Source organism: Hippocampus zosterae, chromosome 15, assembly GCF_025434085.1.
Source record: "Hippocampus zosterae strain Florida chromosome 15, ASM2543408v3, whole genome shotgun sequence".
NCBI classification, from domain to species: domain Eukaryota; kingdom Metazoa; phylum Chordata; class Actinopteri; order Syngnathiformes; family Syngnathidae; genus Hippocampus; species Hippocampus zosterae.
Genome location: NC_067465.1, coordinates 8,774,309 through 8,800,800, shown reverse-complemented (window position 1 = coordinate 8,800,800; position 26,492 = coordinate 8,774,309). Strand labels below are relative to the sequence as shown.

General features: G+C 47.7%; 4 protein-coding genes and 2 long non-coding RNA genes across 11 annotated transcripts; 4 read left to right on the top strand and 2 right to left on the bottom strand.

Moving 5' to 3' along the window:
- The first annotated feature begins 854 nt into the window (after positions 1 to 854).
- On the top strand, positions 855 to 6,214 carry LOC127615814 (transcriptional activator Myb-like). 2 transcript variants are annotated; one of them, XM_052087131.1, is made up of 10 exons: positions 855 to 1,077; positions 1,562 to 1,612; positions 1,999 to 2,095; positions 2,944 to 3,027; positions 3,092 to 3,312; positions 3,395 to 3,620; positions 3,860 to 3,961; positions 4,123 to 4,224; positions 4,313 to 4,543; positions 5,504 to 6,214. In XM_052087131.1, the coding sequence occupies exons 2-10, from the start codon at positions 1,587 to 1,589 to the stop codon at positions 5,537 to 5,539; spliced, it is 1,125 nt and encodes a 374-aa protein (XP_051943091.1). In that variant the 5' UTR covers positions 855 to 1,077; positions 1,562 to 1,586; the 3' UTR covers positions 5,540 to 6,214. The 2 variants fall into 2 exon arrangements, with proteins under 2 accessions (XP_051943091.1, XP_051943090.1); XM_052087130.1 differs by lacking the exon at positions 855 to 1,077 and adding an exon at positions 1,189 to 1,469.
- Positions 5,901 to 10,120, bottom strand: adhfe1 (alcohol dehydrogenase iron containing 1). The gene is made up of 15 exons (XM_052087129.1): positions 9,999 to 10,120; positions 9,174 to 9,243; positions 8,795 to 8,832; positions 8,542 to 8,582; positions 8,390 to 8,443; positions 8,149 to 8,303; positions 7,885 to 8,081; positions 7,667 to 7,744; positions 7,439 to 7,544; positions 7,220 to 7,372; positions 7,032 to 7,130; positions 6,893 to 6,971; positions 6,727 to 6,823; positions 6,495 to 6,652; positions 5,901 to 6,427 (listed from the first exon to the last, which is right to left on the bottom strand). Exons 2-15 carry the CDS (start codon positions 9,227 to 9,229, stop codon positions 6,344 to 6,346), a joined length of 1,395 nt encoding a protein of 464 aa, XP_051943089.1. The 5' UTR covers positions 9,230 to 9,243; positions 9,999 to 10,120; the 3' UTR covers positions 5,901 to 6,343.
- tmub1 (transmembrane and ubiquitin-like domain containing 1) lies at positions 9,957 to 12,516 on the top strand. Of its 2 annotated transcripts, none has more exons than XM_052087133.1 (3): positions 9,957 to 10,098; positions 10,816 to 11,184; positions 12,032 to 12,516. In XM_052087133.1, exons 2-3 carry the CDS (start codon positions 10,844 to 10,846, stop codon positions 12,384 to 12,386), a joined length of 696 nt encoding a protein of 231 aa, XP_051943093.1. In that variant the 5' UTR covers positions 9,957 to 10,098; positions 10,816 to 10,843; the 3' UTR covers positions 12,387 to 12,516. The 2 variants fall into 2 exon arrangements, with proteins under 2 accessions (XP_051943093.1, XP_051943092.1); XM_052087132.1 differs by lacking the exon at positions 9,957 to 10,098 and adding an exon at positions 10,113 to 10,380.
- LOC127615812 (dynein axonemal heavy chain 17-like) lies at positions 12,332 to 23,326 on the bottom strand. Of its 4 annotated transcripts, none has more exons than XR_007966960.1 (21): positions 22,985 to 23,326; positions 22,744 to 22,919; positions 22,289 to 22,475; positions 21,609 to 21,708; positions 21,458 to 21,543; positions 21,261 to 21,386; positions 20,751 to 20,897; positions 20,378 to 20,464; positions 19,766 to 19,930; positions 19,320 to 19,684; positions 18,946 to 19,129; positions 17,314 to 17,460; positions 17,135 to 17,240; positions 16,426 to 16,529; positions 16,232 to 16,351; positions 16,006 to 16,152; positions 15,359 to 15,538; positions 15,049 to 15,285; positions 14,597 to 14,755; positions 14,293 to 14,428; positions 12,332 to 12,468 (listed from the first exon to the last, which is right to left on the bottom strand). XR_007966960.1 is itself a non-coding variant. In XM_052087126.1 (21 exons), exons 1-21 carry the CDS (start codon positions 23,324 to 23,326, stop codon positions 12,430 to 12,432), a joined length of 3,351 nt encoding a protein of 1,116 aa, XP_051943086.1. In that variant the 3' UTR covers positions 12,332 to 12,429. The 4 variants fall into 4 exon arrangements, 2 of the variants coding, with proteins under 2 accessions (XP_051943086.1, XP_051943088.1); XM_052087126.1 differs by having other exon boundaries at positions 14,586 to 14,755; XR_007966961.1 differs by lacking the exon at positions 12,332 to 12,468 and adding an exon at positions 12,483 to 12,736.
- On the top strand, positions 22,867 to 23,425 carry LOC127615817 (uncharacterized). Its single transcript, XR_007966962.1, has 3 exons — positions 22,867 to 23,009; positions 23,103 to 23,176; positions 23,273 to 23,425. It is a non-coding gene; the product is annotated as an uncharacterized LOC127615817 (long non-coding RNA).
- Positions 23,426 to 24,832: 1,407 nt separating this feature from the next.
- On the top strand, positions 24,833 to 26,309 carry LOC127616993 (uncharacterized). Its single transcript, XR_007967260.1, has 3 exons — positions 24,833 to 25,321; positions 25,918 to 25,954; positions 26,194 to 26,309. It is a non-coding gene; the product is annotated as an uncharacterized LOC127616993 (long non-coding RNA).
- The last annotated feature ends 183 nt before the right edge of the window (positions 26,310 to 26,492 follow it).

Here is a 26,492-nt window from a genome sequence, read left to right as displayed (position 1 = left end):
TACAAGTAATTTTTATTTGTCCTTCACTTTGCATGCGTTTTTGGTTCATCGTGTGATTTCCCAGTTTCTTGTAATCGACATCCTTTGTTGGACTTTGTCGTTCTTGTACATTTTTATATTAATAAAACCTTTTGGTCAATCCTTATCTGAGTCTACGTTTGAAGAATCCAATTCTGTTTGGAAAATCCTGCACTACAATGACAACGGGGCCTCATCGGTCAAGAAAAGAACAAATCCCAGTTGGAAGCCTTTCCAGTTCATATCCAGCCAGGCAGTTGTCACATGATGCTACCTGCCCTTTCGTCAATAACAGACACATTTTCACCTGTGACCATGAGACCCACTTACATTTTTCGATGAATGTAACAATAGTGGACTAGTTGACATTCATTTGGATGACGTTCGCTCATGCGTGTGATCGCCAAGGAAATCCTGTCAATTTGAACTGGGTTCTGTAGCCGATTAAATGTACCACATATAAATGTTGTATATGTGTGTGTGTGTGTGTGTGTGTGTGTGTTTTGACAGTATGTTGCAGTGTAAAGAGGGCAATGGGAGATGCGGACTCCAGGAAGACCAGTGTATAACGATGGCGTCAACCAAAGCTAATGGAGATCCGAATCAATTGAATAAAATGAAAATCCATTGAATATGATTTACTTTTGGATGTTGTGACATGGTGTTCCTAATGAAGTGACTCTTAGTATTTCGTATGTTGCACAATTTCCTATTGATATTTATCATTAGATGTCGTTTGGAGATGAAAAACAAAAAGTTATTTCCCAGCAATTTTGTCACAAAGCTAAGGTGACATATAAAGAGTGACGTCAGCGGCGATGGGGGCCAATGGGCGAGCGGCTCTTTGATCGGGCGGCGGTTGGAGGGTCAGCCGTTGGACGCTCGGCGGCGGCGGCGGCGAGACGGAGCGGCAACTTCAGTTGCAGTTTTGAGTTTTTGCGCCGCTTCCATCTTGCGTAATGCCACTGCGATCGCTCGAAGCGGCTAACGAAAGCTTAGCTTAGATCGTTTGCGCAAAATTTAGCTTAGCTTATTTTAGCTTAGCCTCCCGGCTTTCAGGTGAGTTCAGTCATCAAACATCCCACGTCACTTCCTTGCTCGCGGCAATCAACTTCTTTGAACACTTTACAGAATGCAAATCAGTTGTCATCTTTTTTCCTCCCAAAGTCTGATCTGCTTGTGATTTTTAGCACGCTTTTACTGTCAAAAAAATCATATATGTGAAATATATGTCTTATTATTTGCCTTTAATTGGGCCAGGTAAGGCTGTCTACTATGACAGTACTGCTTTTGCGCCATCTTGTGGCATTCGTAAGCAACTAAAAAGCCTTTTTTGGGGAGCCCAGTTGCCTATAACTAAATGAAGCTTCTCCTCAACAAAAAATGAGAAGTGGCTTCCTTGGCACCAAGATACCGAGACATGAATGATGAATGACAAACAGAAGACATCTGTGTGTTGGCGTTCACATGGAAGTCGAGCCTGTTGATGTCCTACTTTTTTTCTAACATGTTTATCGTGTTTGTGTTTTTATATGGGTTGCAGGCAGGCCTGGTTGGAGGATTGCGCGATGAGCAGCCGAAGCCACAGATCCGGGTCAGACCTCACATAAACACACACAAACACACACACGCCACATCAGTGCTTCCCAACCAACCTTTATTGTCAAACACATATTTAAATGAAATGTGCCACGGCAGGCAGGCTAAAACAAAATGGACACCCAAACAATGACAATGTTGTCTTGGTGTAGTCCCAAATGGACTCGGTGTGAAATTTGGCTTTTGTTTAGTTCGAGATGTTGCCGTTATTGTCGCATGAATGGCAACAGAAAGTTCAGCCATCTCGTTCGTGTGAAGAGCATTGAATTGTTCTGCCTGCCTGTCATGATGCATGGCTGGCATAAATAGATGAACAAAGACACATTTTTTTTGGTCACAATTAAGTGTTGTGTTTTGTCGTGTTGTGTTGCCGTGTGTCAGCGCCAAGCGTTGTTGCTGCTGCTCGCCGGTCAAAGATGAGCGCGGACGATTTTCCAGAGTGGCTCAAGTCAAGTCGCAATGGGTAAAAGAGGAGGAGGCAAGTACGCTCATTCGTTTACTTCGCAATGACGATAAGGCCTACTGACAGGTGCGATTTCTGTTGCGTGAATGCCGAAGAGCTGTCGCCGAACCGAAATGCTGGAGAATGACTTGAAATGGGACAAATGTTGATGGTGTGACAGGAGAAAAAAAAACGGAATTGAAATGATTGTGGTACGTTTGTAAAATGCCAAAGGGGGGGGGGGGGGGGGTGAAATACATCGAAGGTCTTTATTTGAGAATTTAATTGGGAAAATGTGGCAATTTCAGGTATGATGTGATACCTATGTATCCGGTTGATCTAAAAAGTTGATGTAGCCCTGTTCAAAAGGTAACACTTTGATGTGAAAACTGAGGAAAGATCAATCAATTGGAACCGACCACTTGGACAGACGGATTTTATTTGGGCTGAATTCTATCAGAGGCACTTGAAAAGTTGGCAGATATTCGCAGGTGGATGTGAGCTTCACTGTGATCGGCTGCAAGATCCCCACTTGTGGGTGTGTATCATTGTGCAAACCACCCGTTCTGAAAATAGTTTTATTTTCTCGGTCGAGTTGCGTATTTTATCGATCATGTGGCTCAATTTGGATTTCACAGAACTCTGGCATTTGACCAGGGTTGTGTGGGTCTCTTTTGTGAATCCTTTCCAATGTAGTGGATCAAAAAAAAAAAAAACAATTTCCATACACCCCATTTCTTTGACATCGCAAAAATCAGTCACAGACCAGGGGGTGTGTAGACTTTTTCATTCCACCACATGTCCGGAACGAGCTCTTCAGCATTCGCTCAACGATCGAAACAAGTTTCGAACGATGATAATAACGCCGACTTGGACGTGGTCAGGGCGAGGGCTCGGTGGCCGAGTGGGCGCAGGAGAAGTGCGTGGAGCCGGTGAAAGGCCCGTGGACGCTGGAGGAGGACGAGCGGGTGAGTGTGCACCTTGCGGCCGGCCGGCCGGGGCGGGCCTGCGCCTGATGGTGACGTGTGGCAGGTGGTGGAGTTGGTGCGCAAGTTCGGCAAGAAGCATTGGTCGCTGATCGCCAAGCACATGCGCAGCCGCAACGGCAAGCAGTGCCGCGAGCGCTGGCTGAACCACCTCAACCCAAAAGTCATCAAGAGCCGCTGGACGCCCGAGGAGGACCGCATCATCTGCCAGGCGCAGCGCGTGCTGGGCAACCGCTGGGCCAACATTTCCAAGCTGTTGCCCGGGAGGTAGGTGGCGCGGGGCGGCGCGGCCTGGCCCCGCCCGGCGCGCTGCACCACCTACCACCCCCTGCCGTGTGCGTCTCCCCAGGCCCGACAACGCCATCAAGAACCGCTGGAACTCCACCCTGAAAAGAAAAGTGCAGAAGGAGGGACCTCGCCAGATCCTCCGGCGGCACCCCGAATCAGGCCTGCACCGCACCACCTCGTCCAGCTCCTCGTCATCCAGCTCCTCCGACTCCGCCTCCGCCTCCTCCTCCTCCTCCTCGTCTTCCTCCGCCGGACAGGTGGCCTTCAAGGCGGACGCGGCGGCCAAGGTGTACTCGCCACACAGGGAATGATGAATGGCTAACTAAGCCAATTCAGAAAACATTGGCTGATTCATCAGGAAAATATATAATGAATGAAATCGCTTCTTTCCCCCCCACCCCCCATTTTGATGCTTACAGCAATGAAAATATGAATTTAGGGCAAAACTTTTGACTCTAGTTTAAAAAATTGGGGGTGGCATGGAGAAGTGTCAGGACCCTGTGATGATGTCACGTATGCACTCCAGGAACACCTGATGAGCAGCGAGATCCTCAATATACTGACGGACTGGAGCCCCGCCCACAGCGGCGAGTACAAGGACCGAGCCGCCATCTTGTCTCGCTCGGAGGTAAGCTCTTCTCGGCGCCGCGCGCGAATGATCATTTCTCACAAACGCGGACCGATGTACTTCCCGTCTTTTGAGAAGAATCCAACTGGTCCAAATGACATTTGTTGATCCGTTGGTTTGCACAGTTTGTACCGAGTACCGTGATGTGTTTTTCCTTTTAGGATCATCCGATGAGCAGCGATATTCTTAACATGCTGAACGAGTGGAGCCCCTCCAACAGCGCCGAACACAAGGACCGAGCAGCCCTGATGTCTCGCTCCGAGGTGAATCATCGTCTCTGGCGATTGAGCATGAACGATATAAAAAACGTGGACGATAATACAATTGTAGCAACTGTTCCTTTGCGTCCAGATGTTGAGTCTTGGCGGTGCGGACACTTCTTTTGAGGATGAATGCCTGGTGGGCGGCGCGAATCAGGCGGGGGCGCCACGGGTGTCGCAAGGCCGCGCCTCTGCGATGGCCGCCGATGACGGCGAGTTCTTGTGCTTCCCGCTGGTGGGACAGGAAGTGTGGTGGTGCCTGCAGCCTGTGGATGGCACCGACGTCGGCGAAACAATGAGGATCAAAAGCGACCCCTTTGAGGTAAACACCCACAAAAACACAAAACCGTGGGCGGGGTGGGGAGGCAACCTCACAGCCGTCGGGTTTGAAATAAAACAAGACGCGACTTCAGCTGGGAAAACCGTGAAAAGACGGATTGCCAAGCGAGCCGCCGTAGAAATAGACACAATTGTTCTTTGTCCTCATACGATTTTATGCGGGGCTCAAGACTGCCCCTAAATGGTGTCATTTTGCTCCGAAAATTTTGAGATGTCAGTCATTTTTTTTTCTCCGCGACCGGTAAATTTGCTGATTAAAAAAAAAATATATATTGAATGTATTTCTCCTCCACACTTCACCCCATTTCCCAGTAATACCATATATTGAAAATGAGTGGAGCGGTTTCCCTAAAATTTTACGTTTGGGGCTACTGTCGTTCTAGTAAAAAAATTAAAAAAAATTACAAATCTGAATCACCTTTATTGTCATTTACATACAATGAAATTTCGTGCATTTAGTTAAAAAAAAAAGTTATGTCTGGATCCACGGTGTGAGTTTCGAGTCATGTATTGTTAGGGGGGGGGGGCAGAAGAATGGAAAGTGCCTCCATAACATGACAGAAAGCACCGTCCATCCTAAGACATTGACTTCCTCACCGGAAAAACAACTCCGGGAGCTTAACGAATCATAACAAGTGCAGCCCGATGCTCAGCTGTTGCAAAAAAAATAAAATCGAATAAAATCTGGCTTCCAAACGATTAGAAATGGCAGTCCAGCTCACACTGCCAACATAAAATGACCACAAAAAAAGATGGCTCTATGACAACAATTTTTTTTTCCCTTTTGCATCACACAAAGACGAAATATCAAAGCTGCAAACGATAAAACAACGGCCTTTTGTGTGACTGAAGCTCAAATCAACTTTGTCCTGAATTCAAGAAGCATCAAAAACGAGATGATTTCTAAATGGGTTGGTGATTCTTTTTGCTCTGTTGTTTGCAGAGAAATTCAATGGGTGAAGCCTGTGAATCAACATGAAGCTTCGTAATCACATCGACTTGTCATCATTTACAAATTTAGTCCCATCTGGATTTGAGCGTGTGCTTAAGTAAGAATTTATGTATGTATGTATATCTGTGCCTGTCCCGAACTGTGGTTTTATTTGAAAAGGAAAAGTGGAATGTTCATTGCGCATTTTATCTGATTGATTTCTTGGGCAGGAACATCACAACTACGATTTGAATTCACACACATCACTTTGAATGTATTTTAATCTGCTTTTAACGATGAATATGAAGGACATTGATTGTATTTCAACACTTTAAACTTGAAATTGATTTCAAATGAAGCCGCACGTCCTTTTTAAGATTTTATTGAGTAAGGTGACCTCATCACAAGCTGATTAGACTGAGATTGATTGATTCATGAACCTCAAACAGAAGAAAGTTGATTGCTTTGACACATTTTCCTGCTGTTGATTGGTTTCTTCATTCTTTTTTCTTTCTCCTTTGAACTACTTGAACATTTTCATACGTGGACAAATATGAGTTCCCGTCACCTGATTAAATTTTTGGGAATGGGGTACTTGCTGATTCATGAATGTGAATGAGAACAAACTGACGTGGTGTTGTTTATTATTTCCCTTCTTATTTCACTTTAAAGTGTACTTAAAAGGATTTAATGAAAAAAGTCAAAATTTGTTTTGTATCAAAATCTTCCTAATAAAAAAACCCCCTTGCACCTCAAAAAAAATGTTTGTGCTAATTGAAGTCATTCGTATTTCTAAACTTAGCTGTGTTTGCATCTCCGGCCAAGCATTGAAGGCACTTTGTTGATGTCACATCAGTAAAGCTTCATGGAGGCTTCGAACAGACTCGTCAAGTCGTCCTCGCTGTGCTCGCGGGGACAAAGTTTGGTCACGCGCTCCTGAAAAGACATTCAAATGTCAACAGCAGACAGGATAGGAGACAAGGAAGCGAGATGAGTTCACCACCTGCGGGATGGTTCCTTGGACGAGCGCGGGAACGTCATCCTTGCAGTATCCGACGGCGGCGAGGCCGTCCTCCACCTTCAGGTCAAACAGGAAGTGACGCAACGTGTCGGCCAGCACGGCGCCCGCATCTGCTCGCTTGGCACGACTGATGTCGGCACCTTGAGGCGACACGTGCCGATTGTTCACAAGATTGCGGCTGACGCCACGTCGAGAGTCCTCAATTCACACGTACCGAGGATCTGAGCTGCCTCCAGGTGGCGCTCCGGACACATGGGAGCTGTGAAGCTGAACACAGCCGGTGCCGTCAGAACCACCGACAGGCCGTGAGGCTGATGGAACACACACACAGTAGGACATCCAGTGCAATTGGTGCATTACCTTTATTAGGCGACACTCACCACAAGGGGGTGCTCTACATTGTATCCGTCAGCTTTGTGCGTCTTGACGTTGCCAGCGATGGGATATGACATACCGTGGCTGCAACGGAACTGGACATTGAGTGACTGCACGACGAGGCACTCGAAACAATCTGCTCACCAAAGATGAACACCGGCGTTTCCGAAACCGATGCCGGCGAACACGCTGGCCAGGTGCATGTTGGAGCGAGCTTCCACGTCCTCCGGGTTTTCAACCGCCCTGCACGCATGCACACAGTTGAAGAGGGTGTTGCAGAAAGTCGCAGCTATTTGAGTTTATCGTGCAAAGTACCTGTAATCTTGTTTTACCTTTTCATATACTTGGCAACCTGTCGGAGGGCGTGGCGCGCCCACACATCACTAATGGGGTTGCTGCCTTGATAGGCAGGCCTACTGAGAGGGTCGGGGGGGCAGGGAGCGCGGCAGTGGTACGGCAGGGCGGTGTATGACTCCAGAGCGTGGCTGCGACAAAAAGACAGCGGGGTCAGAGCGCTTGCTCCGGGAAGCCGTCGAAGAGCGACCGCTCACCAGAGAACATCGAAGCCGCTGTTGGCGGCAACCCTGGTGGGCATGCTCAGCGTATGCAGGGGGTCCACCACACCCAGGGAGGGGCGCAGGGCTCGGCTGGCAATGCCTTAAGGCACAAAAACTCAGTCGCTGATCGAGGCGCTCAAATATTCAGGGACTTGCTCACTTACTGTCAACCGACAGGAGAACTGCCATTCAGAAGTGGGCGGGACAACGAGTGCTCCTTACCTGTTTTGGCCCTTAGGGGCTCGTAGTCAAAGATGGCCACGCCTGTAGTCTCACTGCCGGTGCCGGCGGTCGTCGGAACTGGCGGGGACAATGGATGCAAAGTTTTACAGCAGCCACTATGTCACAGTGGAAACTGTGGTGTCACCATGGCAACAGTTCAGCATCCTCATGGCAACGTTGCAGCATCACCAAGGCTACAATTTCCCATTGCCAATTACCTGCAATGAGTGGCTTCAAGGTGCCGGTGACGGGATTCCCTTTGCCGATGGGAGGGTTGACGAAGTCCAGGAAGTTGGCGTCGGGGTGACACGAGTACAGATTGGCTGCCTTGCACGTGTCAATCACAGAGCCCCCACCCACTGCCACAAAGGCATCGAAGGCACCCTTCTTGGCGAAAGCGATCGCCTCTTTGAAGCTGCGAAACAACAGCAACGAGGTCAGTAATCAGACAATGCCATGCCGGGAAGCAGAGCTCGCCTCACCTGGTGTCTGTGGGCTCCACGCGAACGCCTTCGTACATTTTGTAGGGCACGCCGCTCTTGGCCAGCGACTCCAGAACCGCCTTGACGGGCGGCAGGCCGCACAGGTTGCTGTCAGTCATCACGCACACGTTCCGAGCGCCCAGGTTTCGCAGGTCCTGCAATGCAAATGCAAACACAAGTTTGTCTGGAGAAAGTAAGTAGTTTGTATGTGTTGTGTGATCAACCACGCGGTGGCAGTTACCATGCCAATCTCCCTGCTGACTCCTTCCCCATATCGGATGTTTGAGCTGGCCATCTTCAAGGAAAACACGTCGCCATGACGACAAGATGATGAGTGACATCTTTCCGTGGTGAACCTGAATGGTGCGTGCTTTTCAAAGCGGCTCATTTTACCTCGAAGGCGTAGTCCGTCTCACGCTTGGTGCACGGCACCGCTGCACACAGATGATACAGATAGCACCAAAGAGCAATCGCAATCCTTCATTCTAACTTTAAAAATTGGAACAATGTTTTTTGTGGTACACCCACCAATGCCTTTTTCGATGATCAATTAAGAACATTCATTGATTTATGATCAATATGTGAAAAAAATATTCAATCAATAACCATCCTTGATCAAGACTTTGATCAATACTCTTATGCTTACCTTGATGGAAAGTGCTGGAGTGAGCAGGACACCTGCACCTGTACATACGAACGCACACACGCATGTTGCCATGGGGACGTCAGTAAATATTCACTCTCCTCTCAGGTACAAGAGAAATTCCACACAATGGTAAATGCTACATGCTAAAAACAGTCATCCGTTTTAGCAGCACGTTTCCATGAAGACAGTGGAGGTACAAACGCGCACACACAAACATGTTGAACATAATCGAAATTTTAATATTCATGTTGACTACATGAGGTGACGTGAAGGTCACAAGACGTCAAAAGTGAACAGAAAAAGTCCACTTTACGCGTCATGCGTCGGTTGCGTCGCACCTACGCTCACGTTAGTTTGTCTAAGTTTGTTTTGCACTTACGCGGCGCGCTCGAGCTGCATCAGCAGACGCACCACTCGATCCCGTGCCACCGCCATGTTTGCTTTAGACGCTGAAAATGAAAATGCACACAAAGATCCGCTGACGTCACCACTATCCACTTTTCAAAATAAACGACAAAAATCCATCTTGTACCGTCCTATATTCTAAAATCGTAAACACAATGTTGGCAATCATTGAATCATTCCTACCAAAATAATCCACTAATAATAATTGGTGAATACATCATCAGTAAATTAAAATTCATTCATTCATTCATTCATCTTCCGAACCGCTTGATCCTCACTAGGGTCGCGGGGGGTGCTGGAGCCTATCCCAGCTGTCTTCGGGCAGTAGGCGGGGGACACCCTGAATCGGTTGCCAGCCAATCACAGGGCACACAGAGACGAACAACCATCCACGCTCACACTCACACCTAGGGACAATTGAGAGTGTTCAATCAGCCTGCCACGCATGTTTTTGGAATGTGGGAGGAAACCGGAGCACCCGGAGAAAACCCACGCAGGCCCGGGGAGAACATGCAAACTCCACACAGGGAGGCCGCAGCTGGAATCGAACCCGGTACCTCTGCACTGTGAAGCCAACGTGCTAACCACTGGACTACCGGGGTGTGTGTGTAAATTAAAATAACTTTTGGAAATGCCACATATTGTTTTACGATTAAAATTAATTATTAGTCCAAAATAACAATATAAACATTGTGTAATAAATGTATTTGTGGTGATATTTACAGCATTCAAACACACACACAAACACACACACTCCCGTTTCACAAAGCGTCCAGCAGTGGGCGGCGGCAGGCAATACCATAGAAGAAGACAAACCAGAAGCGTTGTGGGTGCTGGAGAAGTTATTAGCACGATTGGCTTAAAAGCAAACAGCTGGCATGACGCCTCGAAGCTGAAGAGTAAGTTCGTCCTTAGTTCTTGCGCACGCGTGAACAAGAGCCGCGCAGAGCAGCTGTTTCCCGTCTTCCGGTGCACTTTGCTTGACTTCCGGCCGGCCCGCTGGACGATGCGGCTAGTGGTTAGCGTGTAGCTTATCGCTCTTTTGAGCTTCTTAGCATCCTTATATGATCGTGACGTCAATGGGCAACTGAGCAAGGTGGCTAACAAGAAAGACTATAAAGAAGATCTGCAAGTCTTAGGAAGACGAGCCAAATGCTTTGCGAACTGGACTGAAGTCTGAGGTCTGCTTCACTGATCTTTTAGGGATGAGGAACCTGAGTGGACTTCTTGCTGCCAATCCATTTGATGGTGGTGGTGGGCGTGTTTTTTGAGGTCGCGGTAACAGTGACCCCAGAAAGTGATTTGTGGGGAACAAGGACCGGCACGACCGTGAACAGCAAAAAGCCATGAATCATTGACGCTCATTTTTGAACAAGGAGATTGAAAAAAACAATTCAAACACTAACACGGCAGTTACCGCAGTTTTAAGCGAAGTTCGTTTAGTGCACGCGGGTGCACTAAATGCTGTTTGGCGGCCAGAAAGGGCCTTCAGAACGAGGGGGAATTTTTCAGCTGTGTTTTGAGTAAAATGTTTGGGGAAAATCTAATGGGGGGGGGGGGGGGGGTTGTGGTAAATTGCCACTGTAATGCTGTGTTCCATGCGCCAACCCATTCAGGTGCCGTGCGATTACCTGGTGGGCGGCAATGGCGTTGATTGAGGGCGTGGGTGATGAGGTGACGCTCCTGCTGGCCGCACTGACGACGGTGGCTGTGCTGCTGCTGGCCTGGGCCTCCACCCGCACTTCGGACCCGCCGCAACCGCGACCGCTTGACGCCACCTCACCTCAGACCGCCTCTCTTCCGGACCCACCCGCCACCTCCGCCCAACCCCTCGATGAGCACAAGGATGGAGGGGCAGGGGAGGGGCAAGCGGCCGGGGGTGACGGAGACTCACAGAGGAACATGGTGCTCAGACTCAAGTTCCTCAACGACACAGAGAGGATGGCACACGTCAAACCTCAGGACACCGTCGGCTACATCAAGAGGTAACTTGCCCGCACGCTTAGATATTATGGATCAAGTCGGGGATCACCACCAGTGAGGAGATGGACCGAACTTGAGCGCAATATTGAAAAGACTAGTCATTGAAATTTCATCTGTGACACATTTGACAATAAAGTTGTATCCAATCCAATCCAATTGCTCATTGATGCCACAAGATGGTGACATGGCAGCCCCCCAGCATATTTATGGTTTGACATTGACTTTGCAGCAAATCTCCCAATCAGAGCAGGATTTTTGTCTCAAATTATTCAGCGAATATTGGATTGGTTGAGGCCGTTATTGAGCCAATACCTATACCCGCTATTGGAACTCACATCTGATCGCACAATTTCAATACCTATATGCATTTAGCTGCATCTATCAAATGAATTTATCCAATTGGGGAATGAAATGACATGAATCCCATCGGGTCACTACCAAGGTTTTTTAATCAAGAAAAATAGCTTTGTATTGTGAAATGGAAATACAAAAAAACATAAAGTGCAATGTATACAAAAACATCATAAAGTGCAATGTAGAGAAATAAAGTTTTTTCTCAAGCCGAAAAGTCCCCCCGCACCTTTTTGGGCGAGTGAGCACCATCTCCATTCTCATTGCGAGGGTTTTCATTTGACCATTCATCCGGTTGTCGGGGTCGGGGGGGTGGATGCAATTGGCAGCGTTTCCAAAGCTCGCAACACAAAATTTGGAAATCAAAGGCACTCGTAGATGGCCGACCAAATGCGGAAAGGGGCGAACCCGAGCGAATCATGTTCATCTGGTCTCGGCAGCGTCTTTGGGCCACGCCACATGACGATGCGCCCCTTTTTTGTCTTTTGCCCTTTGCAGGACGTACTTTGCGGGCCAAGAGTGTCGCGTGCGCCTCATCTACCAGGGTCAGCTGCTGCAGGATGACGGGGCCACGATGGAGACGCTTAACCTGGCTCACAACTGCGTGTTGCACTGCCACGTCTCACAGCGTGCCACACCGCCCCCCGGAGGACCAGTGGGGACAGGTTCCGAGCGGGTCCGGGTGGCGCTGAACGCCGGCAGCCTGATGGTGCCGCTGCTGGTGCTCATGCTGGCCGTGCTGTGGTATTGCCAGATCCAGTACCGCCACCTGTTCACGGCGCCGGCGTCCGCTTCGCTGCTGGGCATCACCGTCTTCCTCAGCCTGCTGGCCTTTGGCGTTTACCGCCACTAGACACTTGTACTCCTTTGGGACCGCGTCCTCATCTTCTTTGTGCCTATTTCGCTTTGGGTTCCGCCACGAGATGGCCACCGGTCTGGATGTTGATGAAAGAAATTCTATTAAATCATTTATTTAAACTCTATGCCGTCAAGTTTTCTTTTCTTTTTTTTTTTTTTTTCGATCTGCCTTTGCCGCGTCCAGAGCTGATGACGTCGCCGTCGATGACAGTGAAGTGCACTGTAGGTAATATGTGGCTGGCAGTCCTTGGAAGCGCAATGCCACTACAGTCATGTGACTTTAAAAACAGCAGTGGCGATCATGTGATCTGCTCTTTAATTCATCTCACGGCATCGCCATCAGCTCTGAAACACATCACAACATGGATGGAACATCAAGTGCTTTGTTTACAATCATTCCAGAGCAAATACACATGGCTATTTAAAAAAATAAAATAAATTGGGACTGTTCTGTACCTACAGCTACAAGTATTTGCTCGGAGGGGGTGGTGCTTGTGTCTGGGAAAATGTAAATGAGAAAAAATATTTTCTGTGTTAATATTAGATGGTCATGGTCACTTTTAACTTCCGGTATCACATGGCCTGCATCACAGGAAGTTGTTAGCGGTCAGCAGTCTGCAATTGTAGCTAGCGATCAGAGCCGTTCATATATCTCTATTTTTGTTTATTCTCAAATTTTTTGTTTGATTTCCATGGCATTGGGAAAGGGAATCGAGAGCGCCGGGAGCACCATTTTATAGTCATGTTTCAAGTAGGCAGTGATTTGCTGTTAATGAACTCAGGCTTGTGTGGTATCCATTCGTGTCTAGCTTATCTTTCTGTTTCGTTCATATTTGGATGGCTTTGGTTGTTGCTCATCATGGCATGCATCTTTTTGCGTGTGTGTGTGTGTGTGTTCGCAGGGACGAGTCAATCGCAAAAGGTTGCTTAACTCATTCAGTACCAGCCAATTCTAGACCAAGTCTGAAAAGACGCTTAAAAACGTCTTTGGGAGTGTATGAGTTAAAAAGTAGATCTTCGCTCAAAAAAGGCTGGACAGCCCTGATTTTGGTCCACTGGAGTAGGGAATGATGAACCGGTCTGAATGCAAATCATTACATTTGGAATCAGTCACTGTTCTCTCATCACTATAGAGGGATTTTGAGTAGAATTATTTTGGTCAGCGGGAAAAAATGTCTACACACCCCTTGTCTGTTCAAATGCCTTTTTTTCCCCTCCAAAGTAGTCAATTTAAATCAAACTGAAAGTCGGTCCACATTTAATGGCACCTAGAACCTGTACAACTCAACCGAAAAAGAAAATCTGAAGGGAGGTGGAAATAAACCACTGAAATAATGTGCTGGCACAAGTGCACACACCCTGTTTGCAAGACGGAAGGGGGTAGGGGTGGTGAGAGACTTTTGATGGTATGAAGAAAGCCAAGTTGAACTTTTTGGCCCCATTTCCAAAAGGTCAAGAGCCACGAATACAGTGACGGTGATATGTGGTGTTGGCAAGTAGGAGGAACAGATGCAAGCTTGAAGGAATGAGGAAGCGTTCAATCTTCACATGCATAGGCGATGCCCTCGCCATCGGACTGATTTCAAGCCTTTTTTTTTTTGTTTTTTTGTGCAAATATTGCCACATCAAGACATGGCACCCCAAAACACTGCGTTGTGCAATAACCCAAAATTGCTGCAACACCGCTTAAAAGGTTTGTCCCTTTCTTTCAGGCTAGTTGCACAGGTTAGAGGTCAAATGAATAGTGGGCCAAGTTTACCAATGGATTCTTTTTGTTTCTTTTTTTTTTTTAACATCACAAAAACCTGGCAGTGGACGTGGGCTGTGTAGACTTAGCATATCCCCATCCTGGGACCGAAGAGCAAAGGATTCCCAAGAGCGCAATGATTTCGTCATCCCACCTGCAGCAGTGTGGTGATTTCGGGTACTTCCACATTGACCGTCTCCAGGAGCATGATGGTTTCCGTCATGGGGAAGTTGCGGCCAGAAGACTTATCGACTTCTTCCTCTTCGTCGTCAAGGCTGCGCCGAGACATGCTGAGCGCGCGCACACACACACAGAAACACCTTAACTACGTGCTACGCAGGAAAACAGGACTTGACAATATGCTCATCCAGAAAATATTTAAACTGAGTGCTATCACATTTTCAAGGATTTGGGAAATAAAAGTTCACTAAGAAGCGTGTGGTTTACTTGTGCCGGACTAGCTTGAGGAGATGCTGCGTGTACAAACTGATCCAGTTGTGGATGAAGAGGCGCAGGCCGTCTTTGAAAGGCTGTAGGTCAACCTGCAGCCAGCCGTGGACCAGGTAGTAGTCCTCCAGCTCGCTTACCTCCAACAGCTGCTTTTGAAGGGCGTTGATCTGAAGGCAAAGCCCCCCAAAAAAAGGGGTGGATGAGGAAGTGTGGAATGCCCGAAACAGCAAGCACCTCAAACAGGAAGCGTAGCACATCTCAAGTAGAAAGAGAGGTGCGTCTTAACTCATTCAGTACCGACCAATTCTGGACCAAGTCTGAAAAGACGTTTAAAAACGTCTTTGGGAGTGAATGAGTTAAAAAGGAATGAAACAGGAAGTTTAGTGCATCTCAAACAGGAAGGGTGGTAAGTTTCACATAAGAAGTCAGCCATGTCTGATACAGGACAATCAGCATTCACCTCTCGTTGAAAGTCGGCCAGCATGGGCGGAGACTCCTCCACATCTTCTTCGCCCTCCTCGAGCCTTCTGCCATACGTGAGGAATTCTTGCATGATGAGGCGTTTGTGACTGTGCCACAGTGGCGAGAAGCGGTCCAGGTCGGCCCTCAGGCGCTCCGCCTCTTCGTTGACGTCAACCAGGTGCTGCATCACTACCTTTTCCAGCGCAACCAGCTCCTCGTTGTCCCGCAGCGCCTCCTGTGGCCGTGCGAAGTACAGAGCGTCCATGCGGCCCAAAGCAACACACGAATGGTCGACAGCGGCGGCTCACCTGGTAGTTGCCAATTTGGGTGGTTGAGATCCTGGGCGGCAGACTGGCAGCCGCGTAGATGTCGGCGACGAATGATTTGAAGACCTTGATCAGGTCGGTAGTCAGGGACGGCTCGAAGATGCATCCCATTGGCTGCAGCTGCAGCGACACCTGCAATAATGCACCTCCACCCATATACTCCTTGCACACGCACGCACAAACACACACACACACACACACAGTCAGCACACACCAGTCTTGCCATGTATGTTTTTGGAATGTGGGATGTTTTTGGAATGTGGGAGGAAACCGGAGTACCCGCAGAAAACCCACGCAGGCCCGGGCAGAACATCCAAACTCCACACAGGGAGGTCGGAGCTGGAATTGAACCCGGTACCTCTGCACTGTGAGGTCGACGCGCTAACCGCCGGACCACCGGGCCGCCAGTTTATTTCCAAACCCTTTTTTTTCCCTCCGGTTATTTTTGAAAGATGAAACAAAAGCAAATAAGCAACATGTGATGCTGCCGTGATCGTGATGCTGAAGAGTTTGTGGACCCGCTCCTTACAGCAAGTGCCCAAAATCCCTCGTATCGTCAAATGGAGCCATAGGACTCGAAATTCACCATTACGGAGGTGAAAGGCGCGTGCGTGTGCTCGTGCATTCACCGTAGGCGACATGTTCTCTGACAGGAATTTGAGTGAGTGCAGCAGCATTTGAAGGACGCCGTCCTGCACCAGCTGGTCTATGTGATCAAGGTAGGCCGACCACTCGGGCGATGACTCGTCCTTCACGCCATACAGGACCGAGTTCTCCTGAGGACAACAGTCAACATGATTTCCTGAACAACAACAACAGCGCTAACAAAGTGTTAAGCCCGCAAGCTGACCTTACCGTGACCAGGCGTATGACCTGTTCGCCATCTTCCCGTACACGCGTGTAACTCTCTTCCGTAGCTCCGCCCCTCTCCAGAAAATCACCCGAGCGATTCACCAGGGGAAGAGCTTCCCAATCCTGGAGGCGGCATTAGCATTACACCACGCTGGAAAAATAGATATGGGTGCTTACGTGCGCCGATATCGACCAACCTGCGTGATGGCACGCATGGCCGCCATGTTGGCCCGCGCTTCATTCACGGAGGTGTAGAAGACCACCAAGCTCTGCCTCTTTGTCTCCATCAATTCGTGGACACCTGAACACAAAGGTTTCAGGATAGGTTTTTTTTTAATAGGGTGGACCCATAAAACAAGCATTGAAACTCATTTTGTTATGATTCATCTCTTTTGGGACTCGTAGACTTAAACATGATCAATCACAAGCTGGTTGTAGTGGTCACAGTTCCAAGGGTTGGCCATGTTTTAGGAACCTGACACATAGTTGTGACATAAGGTGAGCTCCTCCAAAATAATCCTATCTGCAGGCCAGTATTATTAGTATTATTTTTTTAACTTTTCCTGCTTTATGATGAAACCACATTTGCCCAATACCTTTCGGCATGCGACTTCTACTTCCCCGGTGGGTTAGATGTGCACAGCAGAAGCAGCAGTAATGTCGATTGAAAAACAAAAATGGGGCCAATATCTTGTAATTGTGTTTCATGACGCCTATGGTGCCTATCAAGTGCATTTAAAGTCTTATTTTTCTTTCTGGAAAACACTTTCCAGGCACCACTGTATGAAGACAATTCGTGGATTATTCAGTCACCCATATAAAAAAAAAAGCTATCAGTCACAGGCGAGTCGGTAATGATGAATGAGGACGAGCATCCCGTGAGGAATCACGTGACTTCCCCGTCACCTTCACTGGTCCACGTGATCTTTTGCAGCTCCAATAGACTCATTCTCTGCTCCTCCAACGCATCCTTGATCAGAGGAAGCTCCACCATCAAAGCCCGTCCCACCACCTGGAAGGCCACCGGTCCACGTCACAAAAAGCTTTGGCGTGTACGCGTTATCTGCAGGCGTGTGCGTGCTTACCTCGTTGTAGGAGGACACGATGTTGGTGAGGCTCAGGTAACTTTTGGTGATGTCACGTCCACACCGCAAAATTTCGGCTGTCTGGGGGCGGAGCTCCAGATCCTTCTCCCAACTTGCTTGTTTGATGTCGCTCAGCAGCGCCTCCAGCTGGACACGCACACGTACACAACATTAAACGGGCTGCCGAGTGGCCGAAAATATTCATTAAAAAAAGTCGTAGCGCATCACACATGACAATGACGAATGCAGATGGGGAAAAGTCACGTTTGGTGTGTACGAGTAACGCGAGGCAAAAACGTCATTCTCGTTTGCTAAGAACACTTTTAGTCAAGGTACCACCACAGGTGGCAAATCCAAGCCCAGAGAGTGAAAGCCTTGTCAGAGTTTGACTCGAGCCACGTGGCAGAGTTTTGACTTTCTGCTACTGAATTTGCCACCACTGGCTAGCACTGTATGTGAAAGGAAATTAGAAGTTGGGATTTCAGATGATTTCATTCATCAAGACCCGGGCTCGGCAACACGCGGCTATCAAGCCGCATGCGGCTATTTACCGCCCCCCAGTGGCTCATTTTAGCATTTTCAAAAATGTTTGAAAATGGAAAAAAATAAGATAAGAAAACCTTTATTAGTCTCGTAATGGAGAAATTCCCAATTCACAGCAGCAAAGTTATGAAAGGAAGAAGTAGAACAACAAAATATAGGAGCCGCTGGAAAGTTAGCCACTCTCGCGGCGCCATTTTGAAGTCAAAAATATATTTTTTGTTTTAATATGGTTTCTGTCGGAGAACATAACATAAACATTATTAACATTCCCCAATGCTGTAAAAATGTGTCGAATAAATATTAAATCCGCGACCCTAGTGAGGATCAAGCGGCTCGGAAGGTGAACGACTTTATGATTAATATTAAATGACAACATTTCGTCAACGAATATTTGCGTCATAGCCTGCGACACACGTTTCTATGAGCAGGGCCGGATGTCAGTTAGGGGGCTGTAGTTAAAAAAAAAACAGTTGCCGTTCATGTACAATTCACCGAGGGTACTTGCAAGGAATGGGAATCTGGGCGGCCGAGAAAAGCATTTTTAAACGTTTCACGTGAGCCACGATAGTTAGCACGCTGCAAAAGTGCGTCCCGTGCCTCGTTTATCTCAGCGGCCGAGATGGCTGTCGCTCATTACGGCATTAAGTGTGTGCGTTGGTTGTTCGAAAAGTAGATCTTCCGTCTAAAAAGTTTGGTCACCCCTCCTCAACAGGATGAACTGCAGGGGGGGCAAAACCTTTTCACCATGAATGATCGTTGTGTATTTGTAGCCAACTTAGTCATGTTGATAGCAGGCTAATATAGCTCACGTAGATACATACAGCATGCATCGCCTTCATTAAAAGGATTTTTATTTTTTGCGGCTCCAGACATATTTTTTTTTGTTGTTTATTTTGGTCCAACGTGGCTCTTTAAACATTTTGGGTTGCCCAGCTCTGAACTAGACCCGAGTTCTCCAAAAAGAGACTCAATTCCCGTTTGGTCGCATGAAAAGTTGCCCCAAAAAATTCCGCACATTTGGCAAACCTTGATCTTGTGACTGTGTAAGACAAGACTGTGTGAGACAAATCAGTATGCGGTGTGGGTGACCTTCTGTCCGCAGGGAATTTCCAGCTTGCTTTGCTGCTCCTGGATAAGCGGAAGCTGGAGGACGGCGGCGGCATCTCGGTCCAGCTGGCGGCTAAACTCCTGACGCACGGAATTTCTGATTTCCAACAGCAGGTCGGCGATCTTCTGGAACTTCTGACGCACCGCCTCGGATGCCTCCACACACCTTCACACACATGCGCGCAGGCGTTTAAATGTGTTTTGAGTGTGTTACTGTATCTAAGTACATCTTTCAGGTATCTGACTACAGTGAACTCCTATTCCGGGCGGGGGATGGGAGGTGCATACAATTGACGCAATTTGATGAGATGAAGTAGACTGTGTGTGTACGTGCGCGTGTGCGGATGGGCACTTACAGATTTTGGACACTCTGGAAGTTATGGAGGACATTGTAAGCCCTAAGCATGAGTTGCTTGGTCCACCTGAGGGTGACGACGGGGGACGTGGTGAACTTCGATGAGACGTGATTTTTGGCTTTACTCTTGACCATTTCCTGCACCCGGTCCAGTTCTCGCAGGACCATTGTCACCAGACTGGACAGCTGAGGACGCAGCTGATCCCGGATGGCAGGACGTTGCAGCACCGGCCCGAACATGGTGACCACCTTGACGGCGGCGGACGGCAAACAGCATTCGTCAAGCGTCCCTCGCAAGATGGTCACCAAGCGAGCCTCCAGGTGGGAAACGTGCTCCTCGAAGGAAGTGGCCTGCTGCCCGAAGCTCTGAGGGTGAAAAAGAGGGAAGAGAAGGAGAAGTGAGTGCACCGGCGGGCCGCCTCTGTCAGGAAGACACCTCGCGCTCACCCCGTCAGCGGGGTCGCTGGCGTCGCTCTTGCAGTCGGCAAGTATTTGCAGCTGGTGGAGGAAGTCGTTGCACACGCCCTTCACAGCACTCGTCCACTGTCTGCCGCGCCCACCGGCGACCACCACCTGCTCCAGCTGGAACTGAAGACGCACGCGGTACACTTCCTGTTTGGGGAGAAAGCACGCCATCTCTTAGGTGTGCTCGCAATTCTTTGGGCTTTTCATCAAGTGGACCTGGAACCGAGATGGTTCCTGAAATATCCCGAAAAACACATGAGGTGTTGACACATCACCTTGTGTTTTGCGCATAGGCATTTCTCTTCATGAATGGATCCACTTTGCGTTACAAATCCTATTCGCTTGTCTCACATCAATGAACAGATTTTGGGAATGAAGACGTTCCTAAAACTGCCGGAACATAAAGTGTGGCTTGTGGTATGGATGCTAAGCAGAGAGCCAAGATAGGCCAGTGAGTGTTGTCGACATCAACGGGAAGCAGTGATACCGTTATGAGGCTAACAAAATGGCCGACTCGTAATATCGGTCCCGAAATAGCGAATAAGAAGGAATTCTCAAGATGGCCATAGTGCGCATGTGGGTTTGTGCGCTTGCCTGGATGCTTTGCAAGCGAATCAGGAAGTCGTCCAAGCGAGAGAAGACCAGATGAGACGGAAACTCCCACTTGTGTAACCCTCCGTCCTGCACACAAACATCAGAGGTCATGTTGCCATGCTAACCGCTAGCAACAACGTACTTTGGCCACTTTGCGGTCGTTGCTTTTATTCCCTCAATGGTTCATGTTGCAAAACACAACAAACAGATGCAAACCAAGGGGGAGTGTCCAGGCAAAGTGATTTTATTTACTGTGAGCGTCTTCTCCATTTTCATTTCCTATTTGACAGTTTGCCCCCAGAAGGGCGTGAGCCAATTGTAGGTCGACTGAGTGTGAAAGGTGAAGTGCTATTTAGGAGTGCGGCGGGCTCACCTCCTTCTCCAGGAGCATCCTGTGATGTATGTATTTGTCCTTGAGAGTCTGCAAGGTCAAGGTCACCACACGGACATCATCAAGAACCTGCGCGGGATCCAAAACCAGGCCGCGCATCACTTCTTGTCCCTGCAGGAACGTCCTGCTCTGCAACACGACAACACAAGAACACTTGTTCAAGCCTCTCTCTTCTCTCTTTATAAGCCGACCAGTCATTCCTCATCACCGGTTGCACCCTTTGGTATCGTTGCTCAAATGGAAAATTCAGCATTGTTGTCAAATGATTGCAATTTGACAGATCAAGGTAAGCTTTTATATTCGATGTCATGTGTTTCTTTGCCGAGACAAAAGATTTTCCTGACTTTGCCTTTTGCAGGCAAGATCTGTTGTTTTGAAGTGCGCCTCATGAACCAACTGGATTGGAAACTTGCAATGCACGACAATGCATCATGGGTTATCAGTGCTTGTCTCGTGGGCAATCCCAATCACGACGGGGTTACGGCGGCCTACCCGCTCGATGAAGAGGTTGCATATCTCCTGCAAGAGGACGACGATCCAGCAGGGATTGCAGTGAAAGCGCGACCTGATCCACACCTGATGCACTTTCTCCATCACGGCGGCCATGTTGTCTCTCAGCTGTCCGTCACAGGCACTCCATCATCATCATCATCATCATCGTTATTACAGGGCGTCACGTGGTCTCTTACCTGTGGATAATCCAACTGCTCCAGTTGCTCCACTTCATGCTGTAGAGGCAAAAGGTTGTTGTTTGCGTCCTCGGCCTCAGTCAGTCCTGAGGGTTCAGAAGTTAGCTGAGCAAGCTGACGTCAGCAGCTCACCTCATTTTTTTTTTTTTACCTTTTTGGGCCTCGTCGTGAATGTTTTTCAACGTGTCGCAATAGGCCCCCTGGGATAACTGAAGAAACGACGCCACCTTCTGGGCGCTGTCGCTCGACATCTGCAGCGTCACAAGTATACCGCGGGTGAGCGACTATAAGAGCGACTACTGACCTGGGTGACAATTTACTTTTGACTAATTCAATGTGTGAATGAATGAAGGACATTTTTTATGATTGTGTAATGTATACAATACAGTGGGTAAAAAATAAACAATTGACTCGCAGTGTGAACACGGCCTTAGTGCGACGTAGCGACTATAAGAGCGACTACTGACCTGGGTGACAATTTACTTTTGACTACTTCAATGTGTGAATGAATGAAGGACATTTTTTTATGATTGTGTCATGTATACAATACAGTAGTAAAAAATAAACAATTGACTCGCAGTGTGAACACGGCCTTAGTGCGACGTTAGAATGTCGATGTATTGTTGGTGGTTGGTTTAGCTTAGCATGTTAGCCTGTGTTAGCATAAACGTGTGATGTTAGCGTAGAATAAGCCTGATGTTGGAACGTCACTGTAATGTTATGATATAAGGTTGCCATGTTAGGCTGACTGGAGCGTATGCAGTGCCAACACGTTATGGCCATGTTAGCATGTTCGTGTGATATTTAGCCTATGGGTTGGCGTATGGTGACCTGTTCCAGGATGAGTTGCAGGTTCCTGAGTCTGTTGCTCCAGAAGTTAAACTCCTCTGAGGGGGACGGTTTAAGTCCTTCCAAGAGTGGCTGGGCCGGGTTCTGCTGCAGGAACTCAGACACTATTCCCGCCCACTCGACGATGACTGACTCACAGCCATGCAGCAGCTTCAAGTCGCACGGCTTCCTGTCTTGAGAGGAGACTGTGTGACTGTGTGAACTGTGTGACCAGCACTTCAGTCCTAAATGTTGCTTTTGTTTGCGTTACTTGTTGGCGTATTGTGTGTGCCGAACTGCAAATTCGTTGTGTGTTTTTCAAACAGTTGGCCCATGAAGATAATTCTGATTCCGATTCTACCATGGTCGACATTAATGTGGCCAATCCAAGTAGACAGGGAAATTTTGTGATATGGCAACTTTTGGTAATGAAGGCCGGACGCTGTCATTGTCCTGACCTGTCCTGGTCGTCATGGAGATGTTTGGGAAGAGGCAGAAACGTCCAGCCTTCCTTGTGAGCCTTCATGGAGAGAGATTGGTTCTTGAGCTTATCCATCAAGTTGAGAATCTCCTCGGCCGCACCCGGAGCCCAGCCATCTGCGTTGGCTGGGTTGCTAAGCAATGGGCAGATCACCTGCAGGGACAAGGACGGCGGTGGCGTCAAGGCGAAGCCATTAGCATAAGCGGCGGCTTGCTGACCTCTTGAGTGAGCGTGGAGAGGAAGGTAAGAACATTGTCGGCATGGATCTCCTCTATCAGCATCGTGGCAGCCATGTTGTCGACGGTCACCATGTCTTTGTGCGTTTTGCCCAAACAGATGACCTTGTGGCCCGCCACGGGGAAGTCTAGACTCATGCAAGCGCCGCCGTCAGCGTTGAGCCACATATACAGGTTGACCATTTCCTTTGTGTTGAAGAAGTTGTTCAAGTAGACCAGGTGCTTCTTGACGCTCACTAGCTCACGCCACTTCTCCTCATCTAAGTGCAGGCTTTGCACCACGAGAGGCTTCAACAACTCCACGCGCTTGTCGCTGGCCTCCATTTTTCCGCTCGCTTCTCGACTTCCTCGGCTGGGACTTACCCACCTCCGCAAATGACAAAACAAGCATCACCTCTTTTCAGCTGCTTTGTCATACAGAGCGCCATCATCGGCACGCAGCTGCGATGTCATGTGCTGTCATCATCTGTTTGTTTTTTGTTTGATTTTTATTTTCTGGAAAATGAAGTCATATCCTTATCGTTTTGTTTACCATGTCTTTGTTTTTGCATTTGTAATTTTCTCTTTTTGGTGTGTGTGTGTGTGTCTGTGTGTATATGTAGGTTTATCGCTGTCACCAATGTGTCCATGTTTACTCATGTTATTGATGTTGTTATGGAGTGAGAATAAAAATATTTAATTTTTAAAATGTAGCAAAGAGATTTATGTGGTCAGTAAAATAAATGTTAGACAGGCAACTGGGGTGATTTATGGTGTACTTACGGGAGACTTATGTACTGTCTTTTGAAGCAGCTTCAAAAGACAGGTGGACACGTGCTACACCTGGGCTAGGGGCGCCTTAATTCTCAGTTGTGTTCCTAGAGGTGCACAATCAGTGGTGGATGCTGGTCTGTCTGGGGAAGCTCAATTTCGGCCTACATCTTAAAATGTGTCCGTTTATATAAACATAAATCCTACTCTCCGTTCCTTTTCAAGAAAATTATCTGGAACCCTGTTATACCAACAAGGCGTCTTTTCCAGGAACTGAACTAGTGTCCTACAACTACAATAAAATCCACCTGTAATAAAAGATTAATTCGTCGCTTATCGTTTTCAACAAAGAGAGTGTCGCAAAGATGATTAGAATTCGTCTCCAGTTCAACTTAGAACGGAATGAAAATTGAAAGTGCTCCCACGGATGCCTACACTAAATCGGTGATTGGCTCATTTAGATGTCAATCAAACTGGAACACAGGCTCAGACAGATCATCCAATATGATGCAGAAAAACCCGAGTGGCCGGTACCCGCCCACTGTCATCCAGTCACAGAGACGCCGAGCGTCCGTGGGCGGGACAAGAAACAGCTTGTATCCAATGACTCGTCTGCGTTCAATGCATTGGGACAACCTACCCTAAACTCCCGAGAGCTCGGCTTCCGGGCAGTAGACGCCCAGACTCCACCGTTTATAATAGCACAGCAAAGCTGCGGCAATGAATGAGAAGGGAGTCGCGTCGTAACCAGTAAGAAAAAGCTGATTCGGAACAAAAGTTGAGCACCTTGTAGCGTATATTTTATTTAGTCAATGACATGTACACACATTGAAATTTACATTCATATATTTGATCACTTATTCTTTGACATTTTAGGGGAAGCTGAGCTTCCCATGCAGTCCGAGAGCAATCGCCACTGTGCACAATAGTGGTGAACAACAAGTTGTGCGGTTTTTATGTGCCATACAGTCAAAGAATGTGAAGAAGAGAAGTGGCAAGTTAGTGGAAGACGATAGTAGAGGCAAACGGCACAATTTCTGGGCATGACGAATCGCTTGGTTAGAGCGGAACGCATGCACTTGCTGTTTGCGAGGGCAGGTTGTTTCGTGGGTGTCTTTGTAGCGTTAGTTGCTTCGCACTCTGTACCGGTAGGTGGCGGTGATGCACATTGTTTGCCAACCGCCATAAAAGAAGTAGTAGTTGGTTGCACGAGGTCACAAGAATGCGCGAAGAAAAAACAACAGAGTATGTTTGAGTGTCCGTCTGGGGCTTTCTTTCAGGCGAAATGAACTTTGCGTTTCGTCCAGATGTCTTAAATTGAGTTAATTTGGCTTGGAATGGAAGAGCAGTTGACCGAAGCGGACTGGGTTAGTTTAGGTACAGTGCAGCAAACGCAATCGTATAAGCCGTCGAGTTTCTTTGTGCCAACTCATGTCAACTAATGGCGTTGAGAAGTGAAGACGTTTGAAATAAAAATGTGACTGTCCGAGGGGAAGGAAGGAGAGTTCGACTTGCCTTCAAGCCCAGAAGCTTCGGTGGACCGACTGCGCCGAATTTGCTTGTTTGAAGGTAAGAGGCGTGCTCAGATTCCTCGGAGGAAGAAGTGAATAGCGTAGGTTACTGCTGCCTTCTCGTTTGGGCACAGGAAAGCTGCAGTTTGGTTCATTAACAATAAGTTTGATATCTTCACTTCAGTCTACACGTGTGAAGTTGAAACCAAAGGGAAACTAGCTCGTCCAAGCATTTAACATGATGCATTGCACCCAAACAACTTTTTTTTTTTAACAGGAAAACAAGAACCATTTCAAAATGGTTCATCATGTCTTACTGATTCCGACTCCATCAACCCGTGATGGAGTCAGAAATTATGAATTTACAGGATGTTAAATGGACTGTTAAGGTCCATTGCATATATATATAACGACTTGATATGGATTTGGAAAAAAGAATCGTGTTGATCAGCCTAAAGTTCATGTGCGGAAGTGATGAGCCAAAAGGCCGTCTGAAAGCCCCCCCACAAGCAGTCTGTTCACAGGTGGGGGGGATGATGACGACAATGTCTGAAGTGTGTTCTGATCTGCTACTATGTCACCCTCTGACCCCCTCCACCCCATCCCAAAAAAATGCACTGAAATTCTGACCAACTTTGCTCTCCCCGTTTGCAGACAGACGCAAGCCTGACGAAGAGGCGACAACATAGCGGTGAGTGAGCGAAGGGGCACAGTCGGTTACGATGAGCGGAGATGATGCAAACAAAAGGCCGAATTGTAGCTTAGACCACCCGCCAGCAGTTTGTTCTCACAGCGGGGAAAAAAAGCTTTGACAAAAAAACGACCGAAGCGTTTGTCTGATCCTCATCGCATTGTCACTTCTCTGAACTGCTTTATTTTATCATATGGAGCGTGGTCAGCCATCTAAACTTGTTTTTTCATTTTTTTTAGCGCTTCCTGTTTTGACTGCAGGCACGTGATGGCGTTGAACGTGCAGTGTCTTCTTCCAGCAGGCTGTGATCTGTGCATTCTATCACCTTTTAAAATAAAGGATTTGAAAAAAATAAGCTTGTTTTTCTTCTAAGTTGCAAACAATTCCAAATGGAAAAAGTGGATGATTATTGTTGCACTGTTGGGCGCGTAAGATTTTTCTATTTAAATATTTTGATGTCATTCATGTATTAAATATAATTTATGAAAAAAAGCAGTCGGACTTTAGTTGTGAATCATTGAGTGCTCTATGACAAGTC